The 24606-nt window shown below is 41.3% G+C and overlaps 1 protein-coding gene across 1 annotated transcript; it reads left to right on the top strand.

Annotated features, from left to right (window-relative positions):
* Nucleotides 1-8388: 8388 nt before the first annotated feature.
* Nucleotides 8389-24335, top strand: lhcgr (luteinizing hormone/choriogonadotropin receptor; the record flags this gene model as incomplete). Its single annotated transcript, XM_081351626.1, has 8 exons — nucleotides 8389-8484; nucleotides 9314-9426; nucleotides 9709-9786; nucleotides 16914-17099; nucleotides 17320-17397; nucleotides 18815-19031; nucleotides 21813-21889; nucleotides 23117-24335. The coding sequence occupies 8 exons, from the start codon at nucleotides 8389-8391 to the stop codon at nucleotides 24333-24335; spliced, it is 2064 nt and encodes a 687-aa protein (XP_081207752.1).
* Nucleotides 24336-24606: the final 271 nt, after the last annotated feature.

The following is a 24606-nucleotide window of genomic DNA, read 5'->3' on the forward strand; positions in this document are numbered from 1 at the left end:
GTGCCATTACCTCTTCTCATAGGACGAAGGGAGTGTGTTTGTGTTTGTGCTGCGTTCAATTTATTGTCTTCTCATTGTGTGGACGTCTAACGACCGACACATAACAACAGCCCATATGATACAGTGGATGTCAAGTCACCTTTATTTATATAGCGCTTTTTACAATACAGATTGTATCAAAGCAGCTTCACAGTGATAACATGAAAATAATACAACAAAGTTTGTTTCTAGAAGAAAATTGCGTCATGGTCCACCTTAAGTAAGGCAGATCAATAATATTGTTGAATATTAAATGTCCCCAACTAAGCAAGCCAAAAGCCAAGACAACTGTGGCAAGGAACCAAAACTTCATCAGTGACAGAATGGAAAAAAAAACCTTGGGAGAAACGAGGCTCAGACGCTCAGTTCTGCTCTGGCCAACGAGCGAACAGTGTATGATTATGACTCAGGCAGCATTGAAGGTCAGAAGTCAGATTGGATCAGAACATTCAGCGTATTTATCCAGATCCGTCTGGTTGAAGATCAGAGTCACGCCGGTATGGAGACGAGTTTGTTGAAGATCAGTGCCGATGGCTGTCGTGTCCATGAGGCCTTCACAGGGCTGATGAGGCTGGCACTTCAGGGATGCGTCGTGGACGTGTCCAGGCGCAGGTCCACCATCTGATCTGGATACGGCCCAGATCCGGCTGACTTCAGTAAACCTCGGAATAAAAAAAACTAACATTAGCGTAGATGCCATTCTTCTTATGGTGTAATGAGTACATCAGGTGTTATAGGAAGTGTCCCTGGTTCCGGCTGACCTAATCTATGCAGCCTAATAATCATTTAACTGATTTGAATAATAGAAATGTATAATGTTCTATATCAATGGCAGGTAAAAGAGATGCGTTTTTAGTCTAGAGTGTGTCTGCTTCCCAGACAATGTTAGGAAGACTGTTCCAGAGTTTAGGTGCTCCTGCTAAATAGGAGAAGGATTTACGGCTTGATTTTGATATTCTTATCAACTGGCGTTTTGTTTTGGACCAGCTGTAGTTTGTTTATTAAGCGTGCAGGGTAACCACCCATAATAACATTACAATAATCTAGCCTTGAGGTCATGAACGCATGAACTAACTGATCCGCATTTTTCATTGAAAGCTTATGTCGTAATTTAGAAATATTTTTAAGATGGAAGAATGCGGTTTTACAGATGCTAGAAACGTGGCTTTCAAATGAAAGGTTGGTATCAAAGAGCACACCCAGGTTCCTAACCGACGACGAAGACTTGGCAGAGCAGCCGTCAAGTGTTAGACAGTATTCTAGGTTAATATACGTGCAGAGGTTTTTTGCCCAATAATTAGAAACTCTGAGTCTGTTTTTTCAGAATTAAGTAGTTGGAAATTACAAGTCATCCAAATTTTTATATCAGCTATGCATTCCGTTAATTCTGTGAATTGGTGCGTTTCGTCAGGGCGTGAAGAAATATACAGCTGAGTATCGTCGGCATAACAGTGAAAGCTAATGCCATGTTTCCTAATGATATCTCCCAAGGGTAGCATGTACAGAGTGAACAGCAGCGGTCCTAGTACTGAGCCTTGTGGTACGCCATACTGAACTTGTGATCGATGAGACATCTCTTCATTTACTGCTACAAACTGATAACGGTCAGATAAGTATGATTTAAACCATGCTAGTGCAATTCCACTAATGCCAACATCATTTTCAAGTCTATTTAAAAGAATGTTGTAGTCGATGGTATCAAATGCAGCACTAAGATCGAGTAACACTGATAGCGAGATACAACTACGATCGGATGATAAGAGCAAATCATTTGTGACTCTAATGAGAGCTGTCTCAGTACTACGGTCTAAATCCTGACTGGAAATCCTCACAGAAACCATTTCTTTCTAAAAAGGAACATAGTTGTGAAGACACTGGCGTTTCTATTAATTTTGACAGAGAAGGTAGATTCGAGATCGGCTTGTAATTGACTAATTCTCTTGGATCAAGTTGCGTTTTTTTTAATAAGAGGTTTAATAATAGCCAGCTTCGGTACATATCCTAGTGACAAAGATGAATTATTGATATTAAGAAGAGGATCTATGACATCTGGAAGCATCTCTTTCAATAGCTTAGTCGGTATGGGGTCTAACATACATGTACATGTTGTCGATTTAGATGATTTAACGAGTTTAGACAGTTCTTCCTCTTCTATAGCAATGAATGAATGAATGAAATTCTTCCTCAGGGAGACTGCAATGCAATGGATGTGCTTATATTATGGTTCTGTTTCATAAATAACCATCCCAATTATAGTCTAAACACATTTGACCCATTTAGTTATCTGAATAGTAAATAATTAGTTATCTATAGATACCCATTTATTATCTACAAAATGTACAAATAACAAGTCTGAATGGTCCCATGTGGTGTTTAGACAAATATTAATACTGTATGCATTATATGAACAGTGGCCCAAAAAGTATTTGCACATAAGTCTCAAATAAAAATTGTCTCAATTTGTATTGTATTTGCTGAAGTATAAGTTTTTAGTTCATTTTTAGCAAACCTCTATCATGACTAATGTGAGGGTTTGCTACATTTTGCTCCCAAACTATATTTATTCACAAAAGCATATTGGTTTCAGTTGGATAAAAAAGCAAGATCAAATGATGTATCATTGTTCTCTCTACTTGTCAATTGATAAGAAACAAAATATATTTTAATTTTATTTAGTGCATTTTGAATAAACATTGTGTTAAGTAAGTGTTAGTCTCATTGTAGCCTGTAATTATATTGTTTTATGCATAATATTTGATTCTACCCACCCTCCCTTTAAGGCAAGTCTGTTCCCTCGGCTATTAAGAAAATATAGAAACATGCATGCAACTACATCTCCATCTGCTTGAATGAGGAAAGACTGAAATCTCTAGAACTATAATTGCTATAATTGCATTTTAAAAATGTTTCAAATCAGCAATAAATTCTGACAACAATTATATCATAAATACAGTTGTGGCCAAAAGTGATTCTTTACCCTTTATTCAAATATTATAAAATATTTGTTAAATATTTTGTAATCACATTATGTTATGCTTGGAGACAATTGTTTTATTTGTGTTAATAACGCAATGAAACATGCTAAATCATTTTTGGTCAGGCAGTCATACAAAGAAATTATGAACACATGCAAAAACAAGAGAGAACAGACAAAATATGAATAACTGAATATGTTGTAGTCAATGTATGCTTTATGCATTTTTTTATTTGAATAGTATGCATGTGTGAGTAAAACCTGCTGCTGTAATTTGTATTTTTCTTTTTTTTTTGTCAAATACTTTTGTCAGATGAATACCTTAACCAAGTTTAGTATTTTGTTCTTCCCTCATATTTAGAATATTTAAAAGGTATAAAATATATGGTAATTTAAAGCAAATATCCCCTCCTGACATTACTTTTGGCCACTTCTGTCATTCTTCTTTCACAAATAACACTAAAAAACTTTATTTCCAGGCTGTTCCAGCTAATGCAAGTTTTAAAAAGGCCTCTATCAAAACGATGACAGTCTCCTTCCTGCAATTTCTCCCATTTCGTTTTCTAGCTCAAGCCAGCATGCTAGAATGATCACAATAACCTTTTATAGTTTATTTTTGCTCTGAATACTTTAACAGATCTGTTAGCCGCTATTAGTCCTGCTAAGGAGCAGTTGTGATGCAATACTCGCTTCTCATTATAGTCCTGCTTACGCATGTCACCTCTACCTTCTCTGAAAAAAGCAATGGGGGAGTTGTTGACTTGTGACAAGCTTGAGAAAAGTAATATCCGAAGTAGACAGGTCAAGTGGTTTTGTCTGACTGACGGGCCTTGGCTTGCCATCATCACACCCACTGAGCTGAAAGTGTTGAGAGTTCGCTTAATGTCCTTGGGGCCTTGAAATCATCTTCTTCCTCTACTGAAACCTTGAGCCCTGATAAGAGTTGCATGCAATCAGGGACATGAGATAAATAAATAATGTCCTTAAAAATAAGAAAAATAACTGTGATCACACACCCACTTCATTACTACTTAAAAAAAAATATATATATCAGTTGTTTATGTTTTTAATTCCACTGGGTTTTATGAGACAAATATGAGGCAAACATAATTGACACTGCAGTTTTGGCTCTGTCATAGTGTAATTATTTTTTACAGTGGCTCATAAAATTATTTGGATACCCATGACACACTCAAAAATGTCATTAGGCTAGTTAAAATATATTAGGTATAATATTTTCACATAAAAAAAATAAAAAAAATCATTTAAATTAATAATAATACTACTACTAATAATAATTATCATTATTATTATTTTGAATTTACTTCAGTCCATTTAAACCAGGCTTTTGTTTTGGCAGGTTGTAGTGAAGGGCTTTGGTTCTGAATGGTAGAATAGTTCTGAATTTGATTAATCGTACATCTTTGTTTGTGATTTATCAAATCAAAATTGGCAAAATATATTCTGCATTGTGCAGTAAACTCCACCATCGGTTCCATCCATGTTTTCTGCATTGCATAAACATAGGGCCCAACAGCAGGTTACAGGACCAATTATTCACTGATGCTTTAAAAGTTTGTCAAACTGCACTTTACAAGTTGTCAGTGCCTGTACACAACCATCATAAAATGATAAAAATCCATCCAGTGTTTTTTTTTAAATCTAATTATGTTTTCCAATGTCTCAAATCAAGCCGTTCGATTTTGTGACGTCACAAGATCGGACGTCCCTCCCACGATTGTTGATTGACAGCAGCGTTTCAACACAGACCCGCCCTCGCTCGTGAGCGAGCTGTCATCATAGTCCGCATTGAGGTGCAGGATGTGTGTGTAATCAGCGCAATGCAGGTGTATGGTGCAATCAGTCCAGGGAGATGGAAATGGAGTCCGTAATCGAGTGCGCGGCTATTCATGACAGCACTTTATAGATTGCTTAAAAATCAAGCAGCTTTACCATATTAAGCATGAAAAACAAACTATTACGTAATTGCTATGGACAATGTATGCTAGTAATAAGGTGTTGACCAGCCGTGGTGAACTTTTCCAGAAATAAAGCTTTGGCAAGCTGTTTCAAACTCCCGAAACAAACTTCGTTTCAACCTGATTTTGTTCGAAATGACGTCACATCAGTTTCTTCGAATTTTTTTTGAAAGATAATTACGACTTTTTATCTCGCAATTCTGACATTTCTCTCACAATTGCGAGCTTAATTGCGACTTTATAACATGCAATTGTGAGAAAAAAAGTCAGAATTGTGAGATAAAGTCGTAATTATCTTAAAAAAAATGTATTGCGTGGTGGAAACAAGCTTCCATAGGTTTTCACAACCGTATAAATGTAACCGTTATGCTTAGTTCACGCTTCGTTTTCATTGTTAGCCTTTCTTTTCCGTTCGATTAGTTTTCCCACCATCATCAGATACCATGGACACTGTTAGGGTTAAGGTTTACTTTCTGTTATTTAAGTCTATTTGAATCAATCTTCTTCATCATTCCTTTCTATCCACACCACGCTTGGATAACGTGACAAGAAGAACCATTGTTGGTTCCCCAAAGAACCTTTCAGTGAACAGTTCTTAAAATAATAATTTTACTCTAATTGTGAAGAACATTTTTAAAATCTAAAGAACCTTTTCTCCACTATAAAGAACTTTTTGTGCAAAGATTGTGGAAAGATTCCAAGGATGCTAAAGGCTCTTCTTCGAACCATCGATGCCAATAAAGAACCTTAAAGTCCCCCTGTGGTGAAAATCCAGCTTTTAATGTTGTTTATATGTCTATGTGGTGTTTTTAATATGCTTTAAGACAAACCATGTGTAAATTCATAAGTCAAAACCATTGTGTTGAGATAAAAAGATTGACTCCAGGGGGACTTTAAGAACTTTTTCTATTTTTAAGGAGTTTGTTCAGATCCTTCCTTCGAAAATACTATTAAATATCAAAACAAATGGCATTTAATAATTAGCATTCTTTTCAGGATAAATGAATAAATCAAAATTCATACTTTTTTAGCACTTAAACATTCTGTGAGGCTTCTGTAAGCATGTCCAGAAGACTCATTTCTAGTATGATCCATGATGTGAGCTCAGGAAAGGGAAGGCTAGGAACTCTGACAGCCTCCTCTCCAACCGAACCGAGAGTCTTCGAGCGCTAACAAAGAGTCGGGCGGCGACTCCACACACACATCATTAGACCTGCACTGCAAGAGATGAATCAAGCAGCACTTCACAATTACAAACTCTGAGAGCACTGTGACCTTCCCTCAAAAACAACACCAAGTGATAATTATCCGAGTGCAAAGGTTCCAAACTCTTAAATGAAACACGACCCAGACATGCAAGACATAATGTGATGTAATTACTTGCAATTTGCATTGTCATTTTTAGCAGTGCATTGAAAAACTTGATTGTTGTTTTGATAATTAAGGAGGAAATTAATGTTGCTGAAAATAGTACAAACAGTGACACAAAATACTCCCTCATTCATATTCAAAATGTAAAATGACTAACGCAACTTGAATTTGGAATAGCAGCGTACTACTCTTTTTTTAGTAGCTATAACGATATGACAGATATAGAAAGAGTGGCACAGTACTATTCTGAATATTATGATTTTACAGGGTTAAATGAAGGTCACATCTGTCTCAGAGTGGAAGTGCTTTGCTGACGTAAAACGTCTTATCAAACATTTTAACCTAATTTTCCACAGAATATTCATTTGTTCCAGGATGCATGAAAAAACACATTTAAGGTTTTTTACAATAACGTGATTTGCTAAGGTTTGCCATTTAATGCTATGTGGTTGCTGTTCAGGATCGGGGGTTTATTCAAATTTATTCACACTGTGAAATTATTATTCATTCATCCTGTGCATCTCAATTTCAGAGTTCTGAAATACATCTCTCTGAGAACCATCAGCAGTCGCAGTTTCGACCGCCTGAAAGGAGTAAAATCAATGTGAGTACTATGCTAGTCATTGTTTTTTTTAATTACGACAGATAACCAGATGTTTAGCATTTGCACTGAAGGGAAATGACATCCACCATCACTGCCCTCCGAGCCAACAGGCTCATCTCCACATCATGTGATCTGTGAAGAGAATATTTGACGTTCACTCCCTTTTTCAGAACGCACAGAGTCGAAGGAGCTTTCAATGCCAATTTTCTCCTGCAAGCTCTTTGATAAAGCTCAGGACATCCAAGTTAGGAGGAACAGTTTGAACGCTTGCACAGAATATATTATTCTTTGGCTGAATAGCGAGCATTAAAAGGAGCAGTATTTTATCAATTCCAGTTATAATATCACACAATATCAAAGAATCTTTCTCTCTTGGGATTGAATTTTTGTGCCAAAAAGAAGCATTTCTTTCCCTAGGAAAGGCCTTAAAAAGATGTTTGGATTATATGGGGTTTACAATGAAAAACTCATACTAACCTTTATAAATCTTTTTAAGTCTAAAATGCAAACCTTTATAATGAAACCACAACCTGAATTAGAATGTTAACAAATGCAATGCAATTAGACATAGTTAAATAAATGAACATAACAGATATTATAGTGAAAACTGTTTTATTTTTATTAGAAAGTAGATGTTATTTATGTTGCTTTTAAGTGAATATTTAATGAACATGAATATATATATATATATATATATATATATATATATATATATATATATATATACTGTATATCAGAATAGACAAGAGTTTGAAATTTCAAAAAAGAAATTGATACTTTATTCAGCAAGTATGCACTAATTGAATCAAATGTGACAGTAAAGATTTTAATTGTTACAAAATATTTCTATTTCAACATTAATAAGAAGAAATGTTGATATTATACATTTCAAATTATAATAAAAGATGTACATGCTCTGTAAGCTTCATCCCTCCAAGTTTCTGATGGTGCACAATTCATTTATTCAGTTTTATAAGCACAAATAAATGCATAAAATTGTGTATTTTGCAACACGTCACCTCTCATTTTCATTCAACTGTTTTTTCCCATAGAGAAATCTCCCAGAGCATATCATTGGAAACCATAGAGACAGAAGCATTCAACATCCTTCTGAATGTCTCAGAAATGTAAGAAACCACTCAAGGAACAGTGAAAGTGATTCATGGAAAATTTACTCGATTTGCGTGCATTTCGTAATGACTGTATTTCATTACTGTCCGTGACTAGAACATACTGTAACAAAATCTTCTCTGACAGAGTCTTTTCATAGTAATGTATCATTTGTTTGTGATTTGCATGTGTATGTATTTGCTCTATGTTTTTGGTTGTATCTTGTTGATGTCCTGTTATGAGCACACTGAAGCAAATCCCTAACAACTTGCGCTGAATTGTATGGCAATAAAGTATTGAATCTGAATCTAATGCAAGAATTTGTGTCACAGCTCAATCCAGAACACGCGGAGTCTCGTTCACATCCACCAGCGGGCGTTCAACCACCTTCCCAAGCTGAGATACCTGTGAGCTGCACATAATCCCTGTTTTCCTACAGCAATCACATTTTAATTGACATAAATCAGAAATTAATATTCTTAAAACCCAAGGAGTTAACATAACTCAGACCAGTTCAGAAAACCGATTGCCTTAAACCATTTAAGTAAAAAAAAAAAAAAAAACGAGTACTGTGTACGTATTCCAGTTGATTCCCCATAATAATTTTAAATTAAACTATAAATCCAATTTAAAGTCCCCATGTGGTGAAAATCCAGCTTTTAATGTTGTTTATGTGTCTATGTGGTGTTTTTAATATGCTTTAAGACAAACCATGTGTAAATTCATAAGTCGACACCATTGCTGAGTATCTCCTCCTTAAAACTGCAGTGAACCAAAGACAGTCTCAAAAACGCGATGTGAAATCGCTGGTGTTTCTGACGTCACAAACTACCTCGTAACCAATCAGATCAACGTGTGATCGTCAACCAGTGGATCTCTGAGCTGAGGCGGGGTTCATTTGCATATTCATAGAACCGCGTATACTAAATAAGGCAAGGGTGTAGAGTTAAATTCGAGCTATTTTAAGGCATGACAGTTTTTTTTTTTTTTCAAGGAAAAAACGTTTAAATATGATATTTTGGTGATCAAAGATGAGTTTTAAAGGATAAAATTATTGACTACAGGGGGACTTTAAATACTTTGTGTAGCTGAAACTTTGTTAAATTGCATAAAGTAGTAGGTCATCCAGGTACTTACCAGGTCCCGGATTCATGTAGACGATACACTGACGAATACTCTCCACGAAATCAGGAGATGATTGAGATGCACCTGTGTATTTTTTGATTTCTTGCACAGGTCAAGACCCAATTCCCTTTTGCTTTGTATTTCCACAGGAGCATTTCCAACTCTGGCATAAATGTATTCCCTGACCTGACCTCCATCTTCTCCCTGGAGCCCTATTTCATACTGTGAGTTTACCCTGTGGATTCATCTGTTTGAGAGATGGTGTAAGCGAGAACAAAAGATTGAAAGTAATAGTGAAGCTATAATTTAACCGTCTATCCTTCTCAAGCTGACAGGAAATGAGGTGTTATGAAATTGACAGATATATACAGACTCTTTTAGAGACACATGAGTCAGAACACTGGATAAGAAAAGCACAGATGTATTAGATTAGGAGACTGATATGTTTTTGTCCATGAGTTTTGTTTTTGCAGCGAAATGTCTTATTGTTTCTTGTTCTTTTTTAGGGATATTTGTGATAACCTCAACCTTCGTTCAATCCCACCAAATGCTTTCAGCGGAATGACGAGTGAATTCACTACAATGTTAGTATCTCACACTATGGCATCTTGTTATGATTCAGGGCTGTTATCCCCACAGACTTTTTTTGTCAGCCGAACCTCTTTGACCTAAAATATTTGCTTAAAGCGCCACCTGAAATAAATTTTAAGTTAATATTTTAATAATTTTAACAACTCAGTCACATGTTTAGGGTTTTCTGATGTTGGTAAATGGTCACAGGTACTCTACTGTTTAAAGGTTTGTGGTCAGTAAGATTTTTTTTTTAATAAATTAATACTTTTATTTAGCAAGGATGAATTAAAATCAAAAGTGACAGTAAAGACATTTATAATGTTAAAAAAAAGATATTTCTAATAAATGTTGTTCTTTTGAAATTTCTCTACATCCAATATCAAAATCCTGAGAAAATGGTTTACACAAAAGTATAAAAAATATATGTTTAAAGGGGTGGTTGATTATGATTTCACTTTTCTAACTGTAGTTAGTGTGTAATGTTGCTGTTTGAGCATAAACAACATCTGCAAAGTTACAACGCTCAAAGTTCAAAGCAAAGGGAGATATTTGCTTTTAAAGAAATAGCTTTTTAAGGACTACAACAAACGGCTGGTAGAGACTACACCACATTCCTCCCGGGTTAGTGACACCATCAACCCTAGAATTTACATAAACCCCGCCCCCTGAACATGATTTATAGATTATCAAGACAGAATATGCTAATCAATGACTAGAAGATAACTACACATAAGCTACATAAATTCATCAACTAACCATTCAGAAATGTCCTGTTGCTTCTACATGTTGTCACTTCTTCTAGAGTCTCTCCATCATTGTCTGACTCCGGTTTGAACATAAAAGGCTAAAAGTTTTTGACATTTTCAGTGCATGTCTGTGTGATGTAAAAGGACACAAGCTCTTGAAGCTCCGCCCCCTGTACCGGGAGCAGCAGCTCATTTGCATTTAAAGGGACAGACACAAAACAGTGCGTTTTTGCTCACCCTCAAAAATTGACAATTTTAACATGCGATATAAAAATATCTGTGGGGTATTTTGAGCTAAAACTTCACATACATACTCTGGGACATCAAAGACTTATTTTACATCTTGTGAAAAGGGCATTATACCACCCCTTTAACATTGATAATAATAAGAAATGTTTCTTGAGTGGCAAATTATAAGGATTTCTGATGGATCATGTGACACTGACAATAGATTTAGTCAACTAAAATCTAACAGTCAGTAAATAAAAAAACAAAAATAAGAACATATAAAGATACAAATGAAATACACAGTGTTTTAGGTTGTCAGGTATTCAGGTAAGAAATACTAGAGAAATTGAATAAAGTAATCAGAGCTAAAATAACAGTGCATAGTCTTTCTTGGATAAACCTTTATCAAAGCTTCTAAAGTTACTCAGTCAAGAGCAGTGAGTGATTTTATCTTTTTTTTTAAAGATTTATCTTGTCTTTTGTTGTTTGAAATAACATTAAGGACTCAGACAGAAGCAGGTTTAGGCGTAATGGACTGTGTTTAAATGGAAACTCGCCAAAACGGGCAGTTCGATATTTTTTGTGTGTCTATTTGTCCTTGTAAATGCATGATAAGCTTTTTGTCAATTTCTTCAACTGTCCCAGCCATTGTGCAGTCCTCATAGAGCCCTGTATTGTATTGTACATTTCTTTTGTGTTTTGCCAGAGATTGTTACGTTGCTCGACAAAGTTTACAAAGGTCTTGTTTTCCTTAATGTCAAGATAACCCGCCGGATCGATCAGTACGCTACTATTAAAATGTGCACATCTAACCTCCCCACCACGAAAAGAGATTAACTGTGACTAAATCTTTCCCCAAATCGTCCCTTTTTCACTGTTTTCCACCCTCTATCTGACCCTAAGCAATAAAGGGACTCTTTGCAGATGATTTAAAGGCACTGTCGCTGTGCAACTCTTATTTGTGAGCTGTGAAATTGCTTTTGGATAAAGTACACTGTGTCATCCTTTAATATCAGCCTCTTTGCATTACCTTTGTGACAGATCCATAAAACCATTGTTCCTCAAACCATTTAGATCCGAATGAAACGATCAGGGATATGTTCTTGATTTAAATGATCTTAGGTTTTGGACGGACTCCCAATGATATGACCCCTATAATAAACAAGTTCAACAAAACAAGGAATATTTTATTGGTGTACAAAAGCAAGAAAGATGGAAATTTTATGGGGCTACAGGCCTAATATAGTTAAATGACGGTCAGTTTTCTTAGATCATAGTGTTATTAATCAAATCTTGCTTAGTCTACGTAAGTGTATAAGACACGCAACCTTCAATCTGTATCTGAATGCAAACAAGATAGCACAGCCTTTAATATCAAACACTTCCTGAAGCACACAAACTTTTACATGTATACATTTTAACCCCAAAATGTTGTACTTGAAATAATAATTGAAATTCAATACAACTTTGGTAAATACCATAGTATTTAAGTCATTAAAAATTTAAATTTAATGTCATTATATGCTAATAAATGTTTCTCTTTCTCTCTCTCTCTCTCTCTCTCTCTCTCTCTCTCTCTCTCTCTCTCTCTCTCTCTCTCTCTCTCTCTCTTTCAGGAATCTCATTAACAATGGATTTCAAGAAATAGAAAGCCATGCATTTAATGGAACTATAATAGATAAACTGTAAATATTGACAAATTATAAATACACTAATACCTATTCAGTATACTACGGTATGTGTGCTGTATAATCACGGTGAAATCTGTTTGTTTTGCAGAGTATTAAAGAACAACAGACATCTGCGTTTAATCCACGAAGACGCTTTTAAAAAAGCATTTGGCCCCACTACGTTGTAAGTGATACAACAGTGAAATACTTCTGCCTTTCTTTCGCAAATTCTGGCTCTTTACTTCACTGTTTCAGCGTTCATCTTCTCTGGAGTGAACGCTTTGTGTCAGGTCTCATCAGATGTAAATTTGAATGGACCAAATCTGGGGTGCATTACCTTACACCGTGTCCTAACCAGACGCAATGCGATTCCAGCGACAAATAATTTGTCTGTCCACACTAGACGCGATGCGACTGCGAGATGCGTCAAAATCAATGAAAACCCACAGCCAATCAGAACAGCGCGTGGGCGGAGTCTCGCAGCACCAGAGAGTAATCTTGGCGGCACTCGCAAAAAAATGGATAATCAAATTTACAAATATTACACCATTTAAAGCTTGTATCAGCCATTTCAGGCCCAAACATAAATGATCGACAGGGGTTGGGTGTTGTGAGGTGTTTGTGCTCTTCGCGTGCAGCCGTGCACGAGGGCAAAACCTCACAACACCCACCCCTGTCGGTGATTGGTTGGAACACTATTTATTTTGGTTTTGAGTGGTTGGTGAAACCAATTGTTTTTGTGTGCAGATCTCAGAGCCTAGGCTGCCTACAGAGACGCAATTTTTTGACGGCCTGCTTATGGGGCGGGCAGCTAGCGGATCGTTAGGAAAGATTAGATGAATGTGATCATTTATGTTTGGGCCTTTTTTGAAGGCCCAAACATAAATGATATACATTGTTTGAATACACTTAAAAGAATACACTTGTTTGTTCACAGTTTGAACGTTCTTGTTTCCATTTGTTTAATTTCAAGATCTGAGGTGAATTATCCATTGTTGCTTTTACAGCTACAAAGCTGAAGCACTAAATGATATTCAAAATCACATTACAAGCTTTTAACATTAAATACAGCACATAAACAGAACCTGAGATTATCCTTGCCACACGTTGTGTTTGTTGTTCCAGCGCGACGTTGCAGAAAAATAGAAACAGTTTCTAAAATAGAATCGTCGCGGCTGGTTAGGACAAAAACTCTGATTAACATGGAAAGGAAGCTTTTATCGTGCGTCGTGTGTAGTTAGGACACGGTGTTACTCTAGACTAGAGCTTTACCACACCTGGCTTTAGCTTTTAAGAAAACCTGAAGATCTTGATTGGCTGGTTTAGGTGGGATTAATTGCCGTATGAAGACTTGAGGAGCAGGTCATGACATGAGAAATCAAATATGCCTTGATGTTTTCACATACAAGGGCGTTATATGTAAAAAGGTCAATAGCAAACCACAACCATCTAATCAATTCCTCATGGACAATTTCCTAAAAAATTTAATATCGCGAGCGGGCGGGGGCGCCGTGAGCGCTGAGAGAGCAGGTACGAGTAGAGTTGTCATCGAAAAATATGGTTAAAACTAAAAATAGAAAAAGAAAGAGGGAAAAGGAGATGGCATGTCAAGGGATGTGACAGCAGCTAAACAAGTGGATGGTGAAAGGCAACAGGTAGGATTTAAAGTGTGACGTCTGTGCTTGGAGGCTTGCAAATATTCATGTTAACAGACATTAGCGCTCTAAAGTGTGGCTCAAAAAGCCCGGTGAAACGTTAAATAACCATTGAATCAAAATAAAATGTTACTCTTATCTAAGCATGTGACCCGTTTCACCTCCACCACTCAAATAATCCGAATCGAGAATCGTTCAGAACCGGAATCAAAAGGAAGAATGAGAATCTAAATTGGAATCAGAATTGTTACAATCAAAACGATGCCCAATCTTAATTGTTACATAAACTACATTATAGTTAACAGAGAGGGTTCTAAAGGATCTTTATAGGCTTACTTTTGCATTTTAAGGCATTATGTTGCATTGGTTATAATGATAATGTTAATGTTTGTCAATTTGTGACTGTTTACTATTTGTTAACATTGTTAATAATATATATATATATATATATGTGTGTGTGTGTGTGTGTGTGTGTGTGTGTGTGTGTGTGTGTGTGTGTGTGTGTACATACCATATAAATATGGTAGGCCTACAGTGGCTGATATACCTTTATTATTTAAAGCCCATACATGATGATGTCCTGCACACTTATTTATTTAAAAAAAAAAAATTTGGGGGGGGGGGGGACACCAAAATTGTTGCTGCATAACCCTCTGACAGTGGGTAGTTGTGCCCCTGACAATAGGGAAGAAAAGACTAGCGCAACTTCGGTTTCATGCCAACTAGTAATGGGTTGGTCATGATTTTATATCTATATTAATTTATTTATTTTTCTTTCCTTGCACCCCCCTCTAAAATGGTTAAAGAATGTTTGTTTTGTTTGTTGTTATTGTATGTGATATATATATACACACATGGACATTTATGATGGAGATATGATTGGAAAAGTGTATATCTTGTAATAGGCATTTTATTGTTCCCTATTTGGTTTTGTAAATTGATATTGTTCAATAAAAAAAAAAAAAGACAATTTTGGACTGGAACGCAGCCTAATGCCAGAGTCCGACTACGGAGAGCCTGCCCACTCCCTATTAAGTCCTATTGTACCGAATCTTGGTTGTAGTTCCACCAGAGTTCCACTGGGGGCGATCGCCCATGAGTGCAGAATGAATGGGAGTCTATGGGGCTAGACGGCTAAATTTGTCTCTTTCACCCGATTGCCATTGAGAAATCTCAGATGTGATTGTAGGTTTTGCAAGTTCAACATGGGTTATAAGTGGAAAGTTGAATGAACGAGTACTTAAGTCCTTTTGATTTCTTACAGGTTGAGTTATTGTTGCCTATAACACGCTAGCATTCTGCTAATGAACGCTGATTGGTCAGTGAAGGACTGATTACGACCAGAGATACCGCTTTATGGCATCGTGGCATCCGAAGCGGGACCAGAAACAAACAAAACAAAAACTCTTCTAGCACGTGTATTTACCTGTGTCAGCTGTGTTGTGTGTTTACCTGTGTCAGCTGTGTTGTGTGTTTACCTGTGTCAGCTGTGTTGTGTGTTTACCTGTGTCAGCTGTGTTGTGTATTTACCTGTGTCAGCTGTGTTGTGTATTTACCTGTGTCAGCTGTGTTGTGTGTTTACCTGTGTCAGCTGTGTTGTGTGTTTACCTGTGTCAGCTGTGTTGTGTGTTTACCTGTGTCAGCTGTGTTGTGTATTTACCTGTGTCAGCTGTGTTGTGTATTTACCTGTGTCAGCTGTGTTGTGTGTTTACCTGTGTCAGCTGTGTTGTGTATTTACCTGTGTCAGCTGTGTTGTGTATTTACCTGTGTCAGCTGTGTTGTGTGTTTACCTGTGTCAGCTGTGTTGTGTATTTACCTGTGTCAGCTGTGTTGTGTGTTTACCTGTGTCAGCTGTGTTGTGTGTTTACCTGTGTCAGCTGTGTTGTGTATTTACCTGTGTCAGCTGTGTTGTGTGTTTACCTGTGTCAGCTGTGTTGTGTGTTTACCTGTGTCAGCTGTGTTGTGTATTTACCTGTGTCAGCTGTGTTGTGTATTTACCTGTGTCAGCTGTGTTGTGTGTTTACCTGTGTCAGCTGTGTTGTGTATTTACCTGTGTCAGCTGTGTTGTGTGTTTACCTGTGTCAGCTGTGTTGTGTGTTTACCTGTGTCAGCTGTGTTGTGTATTTACCTGTGTCAGCTGTGTTGTGTGTTTACCTGTGTCAGCTGTGTTGTGTATTTACCTGTGTCAGCTGTGTTGTGTATTTACCTGTGTCAGCTGTGTTGTGTTTACCTGTGTCAGCTGTGTTGTGTATTTACCTGTGTCAGCTGTGTTGTGTGTTTACCTGTGTCACCTGTGTTGTGTGTTTACCTGTGTCAGCTGTGTTGTGTATTTACCTGTGTCAGCTGTGTTGTGTGTTTACCTGTGTCAGCTGTGTTGTGTGTTTACCTGTGTCAGCTGTGTTGTCGATGCCTCGAGAGAAAAGAAAGGGCAGAGCGCGAAAGCACCAAAGTGACTGAAGGATTGCCGTAAAGCAGTATCTCTGGTCGTACGATGTGTATGGCGTCATTGACATTTTAAAAGACTTTTTAAAGCAAATAAGTGACTCTAGAAAATCTAACACCAAGCAATGTGTAATTTCTTTGCATCTCCTTACGAATACAACATTCAAATTACTAGACAAAAAATTATTTCCTGAGAAAAGTGGATTTTGAGGGGTATAGCGCCATAGACCTCCATTCATTCTGCACTCGTCCTGTGAGCGCCCTCATGTGGAACCAGAGTGGAACTGCAACCAGTTCAGAAGCCAGAAGTTTACTGAGAGTGGAAGTTCTCCCCTTATTAGACATTCTCTGCTAATGCCAACTTCAATTCAGCATTTCACTCTCTGTTCTTCACCAGGGATGTTTCGTCTACAGCGTTGGAGACACTGCCCTCTCATGGTCTGGAGTCCGTGTTGATGCTGGTGGCTCGCTCAGCGTTCGCTCTGAAGAGACTGCCTCCTCTGACGGGACTGAAGAGCCTGAGAGATGCACAGCTCACGTATCCCAGCCACTGCTGCGCTCTGCTCAGCTGGCACTCACACAGGTCAACACAATCAAATCAGTTTATGTGTCATAGTGGAGTAAAATATTCCTCTCATCTCGCCGTTTTGAATAAGAGCATCACTGGCACTTCTTCCTCAGAGAACATCATAAAATTAAGCTCCAACTTGACATTTATCTTTGATATTATGATTCACTGTTCAGATTTAAAGCAGAGGATTGTCAGTGTAATTCAATTCCTTCATTTTCTGGTTTTCTTATAGGGAGGGTTCTGTTATTACTGCATTGAGAAATGGATCATCAAACTGTGACGACAACAGCGAACTGGCTAAGTACGTATGGTTAGTCTAATGTATTAATGTACTAACCCTACCAAAGTCTGCAATCACGTCTGAGATCTCAATATGAACTTGGTATTCAGACCAAATTAACTGAGCTATGATGTACAGTACTGTGCAAAAGTCAGGAGGGTTCTTCGGGAGTCTCGGAGACGTTCCCGCAGTTCTTCTGGATTTAGTCTGACTCAGTTTCTTCATGTAATCACAGACGGACTCGATGATGGTGAGATCAGATCATACCGGCTGTTGTCAGACTCCTTGTGCATACACAAATCTCACTGGATTATTACAGTTTTGGAAATGTAAACTGATATTTCCTTCTGACACACTACAGCAAGATACAAATAACTAGCTTAAATAAAACAAAAAACTGTTTGAAAATACTAACATGCCTTAGACTTTTACACAGTACTGTATATCAGAAATAAACTGATTGTTGCTATTTTTATAACTGTATAACTTTTAATGAAATGTCTGTTATAATTTTTCTGAATGTTTTTAGAAGAACTCCATTAAGTCTCCTAAGCTATAATACAAGCTTAACCTCTCTAATTTTAGTATCATTGATATACTATTATATTTTATATTAATATTTTTAAGTTTTAGTAATTATGTTGGGGTTTTGTCATTTTTATTCTTTTTTTTTTAAATGTCTGTAGTTTTTATTTATTTTAGTTTGTTATTTTAGTAAGTTTAATTATTTAGTTAAGTATTTAATATGTTAAACTAAATGAAAATGGTACCGATAATGGTAAACATTACTATTTTTTATGTTGTCTCTTATGCTCATCAACCCTGCATTTATTTAATCAAAAATACAGAACAAACTGTAATATTATTAAGTATTATAACAATTTAAAGTAATGGTTTTCTATTTGAATATACTTTAAAATATAATTTAATTCTGTGATCAAAGCTGAATTTCCAGCCTCATTACTCCAGTCTTCAGGGCCACATGTGTCAGGGTTTTACAGAGGATGCAGACAAGATGGTAAGGTTAATAGTTTATTTTCAGGGAGTGTGGAGATGCAGACAGATGGTGAGTAACAGAAACACAGAATAACAGTGGATGCTTAGCTGGTTGGTAATGTCCTTGTCTTTCTTTCTCTTTGCAGATGATGTCGGGCTGAAGGCAGAACAGGATGGCAGGCAGGACGGATTGGAGAGGATGAAATGACAGGTAGGAATCCAGGTAAGTGTTCGGAAGTCTGTGGGTCATGTGAACATCGACGAGACCAGACAAGGAGTGAAGGGAGAGTGCTGAATATAAAGGGTGGTTAATGAGGGAGTGCAGGTGATGATGATTGGTGATTGGGTGAGTGAGTGCAGGTGTGCGCCATGGAGGATTCTGGGGAATGAAGTGCACACACAGATGAAGGCTGAAGAACGTGACCGTGACATTACTCCCCCCTCCCGTAAGGCGCGTCCCGCGCCGAAGAAGGCAGCATACGGGAGGGGGGGTGGGCACCCTGGAGTCCGTGACGGGAAGGTGGAGCAGGTTCAGGAGTACGGACTCCAGGATGGTGGCAGGACAGACAGAGGAGGTGATCAGGACGGTGCAGGCTGAGCAGGGAACCAAGGTGAAGCAGACTGATCAGGGGACCATGGTGATACAGGCTGAGCAGGGGACCATGGCGGTAAGGACCTTTCTGGTGGCCATGGCGGTGCGGACCCTTCGGGTGGCCATGGCGGAGAGGACTCTTCGGGTGGCCATGGCGGTGAGGACCCTTCGGGTGGCCATGGCGGAGAAGAACCTTCGGGTGGCCATGGCGGAGAAGACCCTTCGGGTGGCCACGGCGGTGAGGACCCTTCAGGTGGCCATGGCGGAGACGACTGATAGCCCCCCCCCCAAAATTCCTTTGGGGAAATATCAGGCTTTAACACTGGACTGGAAGAGGCAGGGGGCGAAAGCGGCTCTGGGCTGGACAGGACCAGTGATGAAGGCGGCTCTGGACTGGACAGGACCAGCGGCGAAGAGGACTCTGAGCTGGACAAGACCAGCGGCGAAGAGGGCTTGGAGCTGGACTGGTCCAGCGGCGAGGAGGGCTCTGAGCTGGACAGGACCAGCGGCGAGGAGGGCTCTGAGCTGGGCGGAACCAGCGGCGAAGAGGGCTGTGAGCTGGGCGGAACCAGCGGCGAAGAGGGCTCTGAGCTGGGCAGCGATGAGGGCTCTGAGCTGGGCAGCGATGAGGGCTCTGAGCTGGGCAGCGATGAGGGCTCTGTGCTGGGCAGCGATGAGGGCTCTGTGCTGGGCAGCGATGAGGGCTCTGTGCTGGGCAGCGATGAGGGCTCTGTGCTGGGCAGCGATGAGGGCTCTGTGCTGGGCAGCGATGAGGGCTCTGTGCTGGGCAGCGATGAGGGCTCTGTGCTGGGCAGCGATGAGGGCTCTGTGCTGGGCAGCGATGAGGGCTCTGTGCTGGGCAGCGATGAGGGCTCTGTGCTGGGCAGCGATGAGGGCTCGGTGCTGGGCAGCGATGAGGGCTCGGTGCTGGGCAGCGATGAGGGCTCGGTGCTGGGCAGCGATGAGGGCTCGGTGCTGGGCAGCGATGAGGGCTCGGTGCTGGGCAGCGATGAGGGCTCGGTGCTGGGCAGCGATGAGGGCTCGGTGCTGGGCAGCGATGAGGGCTCGGTGCTGGGCAGCGATGAGGGCTCTGTGCTGGGCAGCGATGAGGGCTCTGTGCTGGGCAGGACCAGCTGTGAGGAGGGCGTTGAGCTGGACTGGACCAGCTGTGAGGAGGGCGTTGAGCTGGACAGGACCAGCTGTGAGGAGGGCGTTGAGCTGGACAGGACCCGCTGTGAGGAGGGCGTTGAGCTGGACAGGACCCGCGGTGAAGAGGGCGTTGAGCTGGACAGGACCCGCGGTGAAGAGGGCGTTGAGCTGGACAGGACCAGCTGTGAAGAGGGTGTTGAGCTGAATGGGACCAACAGTGAAGGCCCTGTGCAGGGCAGGACCAGCGGTGAAGGCTCGGTGCTGGGCAGGACCAGCGGTGAAGAGGGCTCTGTACTGGACGGAACCAGCGGTGAAGGGGGCTCAGTGCTGGACGGGACCAGCGGTGAAGAGGGCTCTGTGCTGGACGGGACCAGCGGTGAAGAGGGCTCTGTGCTGGACGGGACCAGCGGTGAAGAGGGCTCTGTGCTGGACGGGACCAGCGGTGAAGGCTCTGTGCTAGGCTCTGTGCTGGACGGGACCAGCGGTGAAAAGGGCTCTGTGCTGGACGGGACCAGCGGTGAAGAGGGCTCTGTGCTGGACGGGACCAGCGGTGAAAAGGGCTCTGTGCTGGACGGGACCAGCGGTGAAGAGGGCTCTGTGCTGGACGGGACCAGCGGCGAAGAAGGCTCTGTGCTGGACGGGACCAGCGATGAGGGCTTTGAGCTGGACGGGACCAGCGATGAGGGCTTTGAGCTGGACGGGACCAGCGATGAGGGCTTTGAGCTGGACGGGACCAGCGATGAGGGCTTTGAGCTGGACGGGACCAGCGATGAGGGCTTTGAGCTGGACGGGACCAGCGATGAGGGCTTTGAGCTGGACGGGACCAGCGATGAGGGCTTTGAGCTGGACGGGACCAGCGATGAGGGCTTTGAGCTGGACGGGACCAGCGATGAAGAGGGATTTGAGCTGGACGGGACCAGCGATGAAGAGGGATTTGAGCTGGACGGAACCAGCGATGAGGGCTTTGTGCTGGACGGGACCAGCGATGAGGGCTTTGAAAACTCTGGCTCTGGCTCGGGGAGAACGACGCTCACTGGCTCTGGCGGGCAGGCGACTGGCTCTGGCTCTGGCGGGCAGGCGACTGGCTCTGGCGGGCAGGCGACTGGCTCTGGCTCTGGCTCTGGCGGGCAGGCGACTGGCTCTGGCTCTGGCGGGCAGGCGACTGGCTCTGGCTCTGGCGGGCAGGCGACTGGCTCTGGCTCTGGCTCTGGCGGGCAGGCGACTGGCTCTGGCTCTGGCGGGCAGGCGACTGGCTCTGGCGGGCAGGCGACTGGCTCTGGCTCTGGCGGGCAGGCGACGCTGACAGTCACAGGCGCGGCGGGCATGACGCTCATAGACTCAGGGGCGGCGGGCACGACGCCTACTGCCTTGGTCTCGGCAGCTCTGGCGTGAAGTGCGGGCTCGGCTGGACTGGCGTGAAGTGCAGGCTCGGCTGGACTGGCGTCAAATGCAGGCTCGCTAGTGCTGGTGACTGAATTCCGGATGATGATGGGTGGCGTGGTGAAGATGGCTGGAGATGGTGGTTGAGTGGCGATGTCCTCAACCTCACCTACGGTGAACCTTGAGCCACTCAACCACAACACATGATCTAGATACTGGGCAAATGAGCCTGGGATTGCCTCCGCTGGAGCTTGCTGGTACAGATGGTTATCCAGTCCGCCCCAAAATACTGTTTTTAGGACATCATCTGTCCAGCTTACCCCAACAGAAAGCTCCAGAAAGCCGGCGACATATTCCTCGATTGAGCAGCCATCTTGAAAACAATGAATCAGACGATCAGCTGGGGTTAGGGTGAAGTGAGCAACTTCCATGCTTCGTGTGGTCTGGTCTTCTGTCAGGGTTTTACAGAGGATGCAGACAAGATGGTAAGGTTAATAGTTTATTTTCAGGGAGTGTGGAGATGCAGACAGATGGTGAGTAACAGAAACACAGAATAACAGTGGATGCTTAGCTGGTTGGTAATGTCCTTGTCTTTCTTTCTCTTTGCAGATGATGTCGGGCTGAAGGCAGAACAGGATGGCAGGCAGGACGGATTGGAGAGGATGAAATGACAGGTAGGAATCCAGGTAAGTGTTCGGAAGTCTGTGGGTCATGTGAACATCGACGAGACCAGACAAGGAGTGAAGGGAGAGTGCTGAATATAAAGGGTGGTTAATGAGGGAGTGCAGGTGATGATGATTGGTGATTGGGTGAGTGAGTGCAGGTGTGCGCCATGGAGGATTCTGGGGAATGAAGTGCACACACAGATGAAGGCTGAAGAACGTGACCGTGACAACATGATCCTTCAGAAATCATTTTATCATCAATGTTGGAAGCAGTTTTGCTGCTTGACATATTTTATAAAATGTGATACATTTTCAGGATTCTTTGATGAATACAAAGTTACAAAAGAACAGAACATCAAAAAGAACATTATTTATTTAAAATATAAATATTTTGTTACAATATACTGTTCAAAAGTTTGAGGTCAGTAATTTTCTTCTTCTTTTAAAAAAGAAGAAGAAATTAATACTTTTATTCAGCAAAACAAGTTTTATATTGTTAGAAAAGATTTATATTTTAAAGAAATGCTGTTCTTTTTATCTTTTTATTCATAAATGAATCCTGAAAAAAAGTATCACAGGTTCTAAAAAAATATTAAGCTGTTTCCAACATATATAATAACTGAGTATCAAATCAAAGGATCATGTGACGCTGAAGACTGGAGTACTGATGCTGAAAATTCAGCTTTGATCACAGGAATAAATTACAATTTAAAGTATATTAAAATAAAAAAAACTTTTATTTTAAATTGAAATAATATTTCACAATATTACAGTTTTTTCTGTATTTTTTGATCAAATAAATGCAGCCTTGAGACTTCTTTATAAAACATTAAAAACAGTAACGTTTCCAATCTTTTGACCGATACTGTATATACACACATCACTCTACTAGGCAAAGTATTGTATTGTGTAATATTTTCCCAATACTGTGACATTGACCATTTTCACCCCTGTGTCCTTTCCTCAGTCCATCTGAGATCGATGATTCTCTAATGCTGGACGATCCTTTTGCATCCGACATTGTTGGATCCACATCAGCTGAAGACACTTTTGGAAATGCAATAGAGTTCTATTACCCCGATCTGGGCCCGTGTCAGCGCCGGCCAGCCCTGCAGTGCACCCCCGAGGCGGACGCGTTCAACCCCTGCGAGGACATCGCCGGCTTCGGGTTCCTGCGCGTGGCCATCTGGTTCATCAACGTCCTCGCCATCGCCGGCAACCTCACGGTGTTGCTCGTGATATTCACAAGCCGCTGCAAACTGACCGTCCCGAGATTCCTCATGTGCCACCTGGCCTTCGCCGACCTCTGCATCGGTGTGTATCTCCTCATGATCGCGATCGTGGACCTCAGGACACGTGGACACTACAGTGAACACGCTATTGAGTGGCAAACGGGAGCGGGATGCGGCATCGCCGGGTTTCTGTCCGTTTTCGGTGGCGAGTTGTCCGTCTACACGTTGTCCAGCATTACCGTCGAGCGCTGGCACACGATCACGCACGCTCTCCGACTGGAACGGCGTCTGGGATTGAGCCACGCTTCTGCGATTATGATCGGCGGATGGTTGCTCTGTCTAGCATTGGCTCTGCTTCCCTTGATGAGCGTCAGCAGCTACAACAAGGTTAGCATGTGTTTGCCGATGGACATCGAGACTCCTTTATCCCAAGCCTACGTTATGCTCCTGCTGCTTTTCAACGTCAGCGCTTTCCTGGTGATCTGCGGCTGCTACGTGTGCATCTACACGGCCGTCCGTAACCCGGAGTTCCCGGGACGCGCCGCGGACGCCAAGATCGCTAAGCGTATGGCAGTGCTAATCTTCACCGACTTCCTCTGCATGGCGCCCATCTCGTTTTTCGCCATTTCCGCGGCGTTCAAAGTCCCGCTCATCACGGTGACCAACTCTAAGATCCTCCTGGTGCTCTTCTACCCCATCAACTCGTGCGCAAACCCGTTCCTCTACGCCATCTTCACCAGGGCCTTCAGGAAAGATGCATGCGACCTGCTGAGCTCCATGGGCTGCTGTGAGAGCAAAGCTAGCTTGTATCGGATGAAGACGTATTGCTCGGAGAACATCAACCGAAGCAAAAGCAGCTCCGGCTCCAATGCGAACTCCAAGGCCTCCCGTGCCGTCATGTGGATGTCCAGCTTTCCTCATCTAACGCCTCGACCGCAGGTGCAAAAGGTCTAGGGGAATGGGACAGACTCGGCTAATTTACACATGATTTTGTTTTCTTGGTGTTCTGCCCTTGAACTTTGCTGAATCTTATCTAAGAGACTCGGGGGAAGATGGTACCATTTTCAAGAGGACTCATTTTGCAGCTCATTTTCACTCAATGACTGACAGTTCAGAAGACACACAGGTCTTTAGAGAGAGAATGAAGCGCCCAGAGAGGCTGTTGTTAGTGGGTAAATGCAGCAAAAAGCAGCATTATGTCACAATTTAAAAAGATCTGTCATTT

The sequence above is a fragment of the Scardinius erythrophthalmus genome, assembly GCF_964197995.2.
Source record: "Scardinius erythrophthalmus genome assembly, chromosome: 21".
In the NCBI taxonomy this organism is placed as follows: Eukaryota; Metazoa; Chordata; class Actinopteri; order Cypriniformes; family Leuciscidae; genus Scardinius; species Scardinius erythrophthalmus.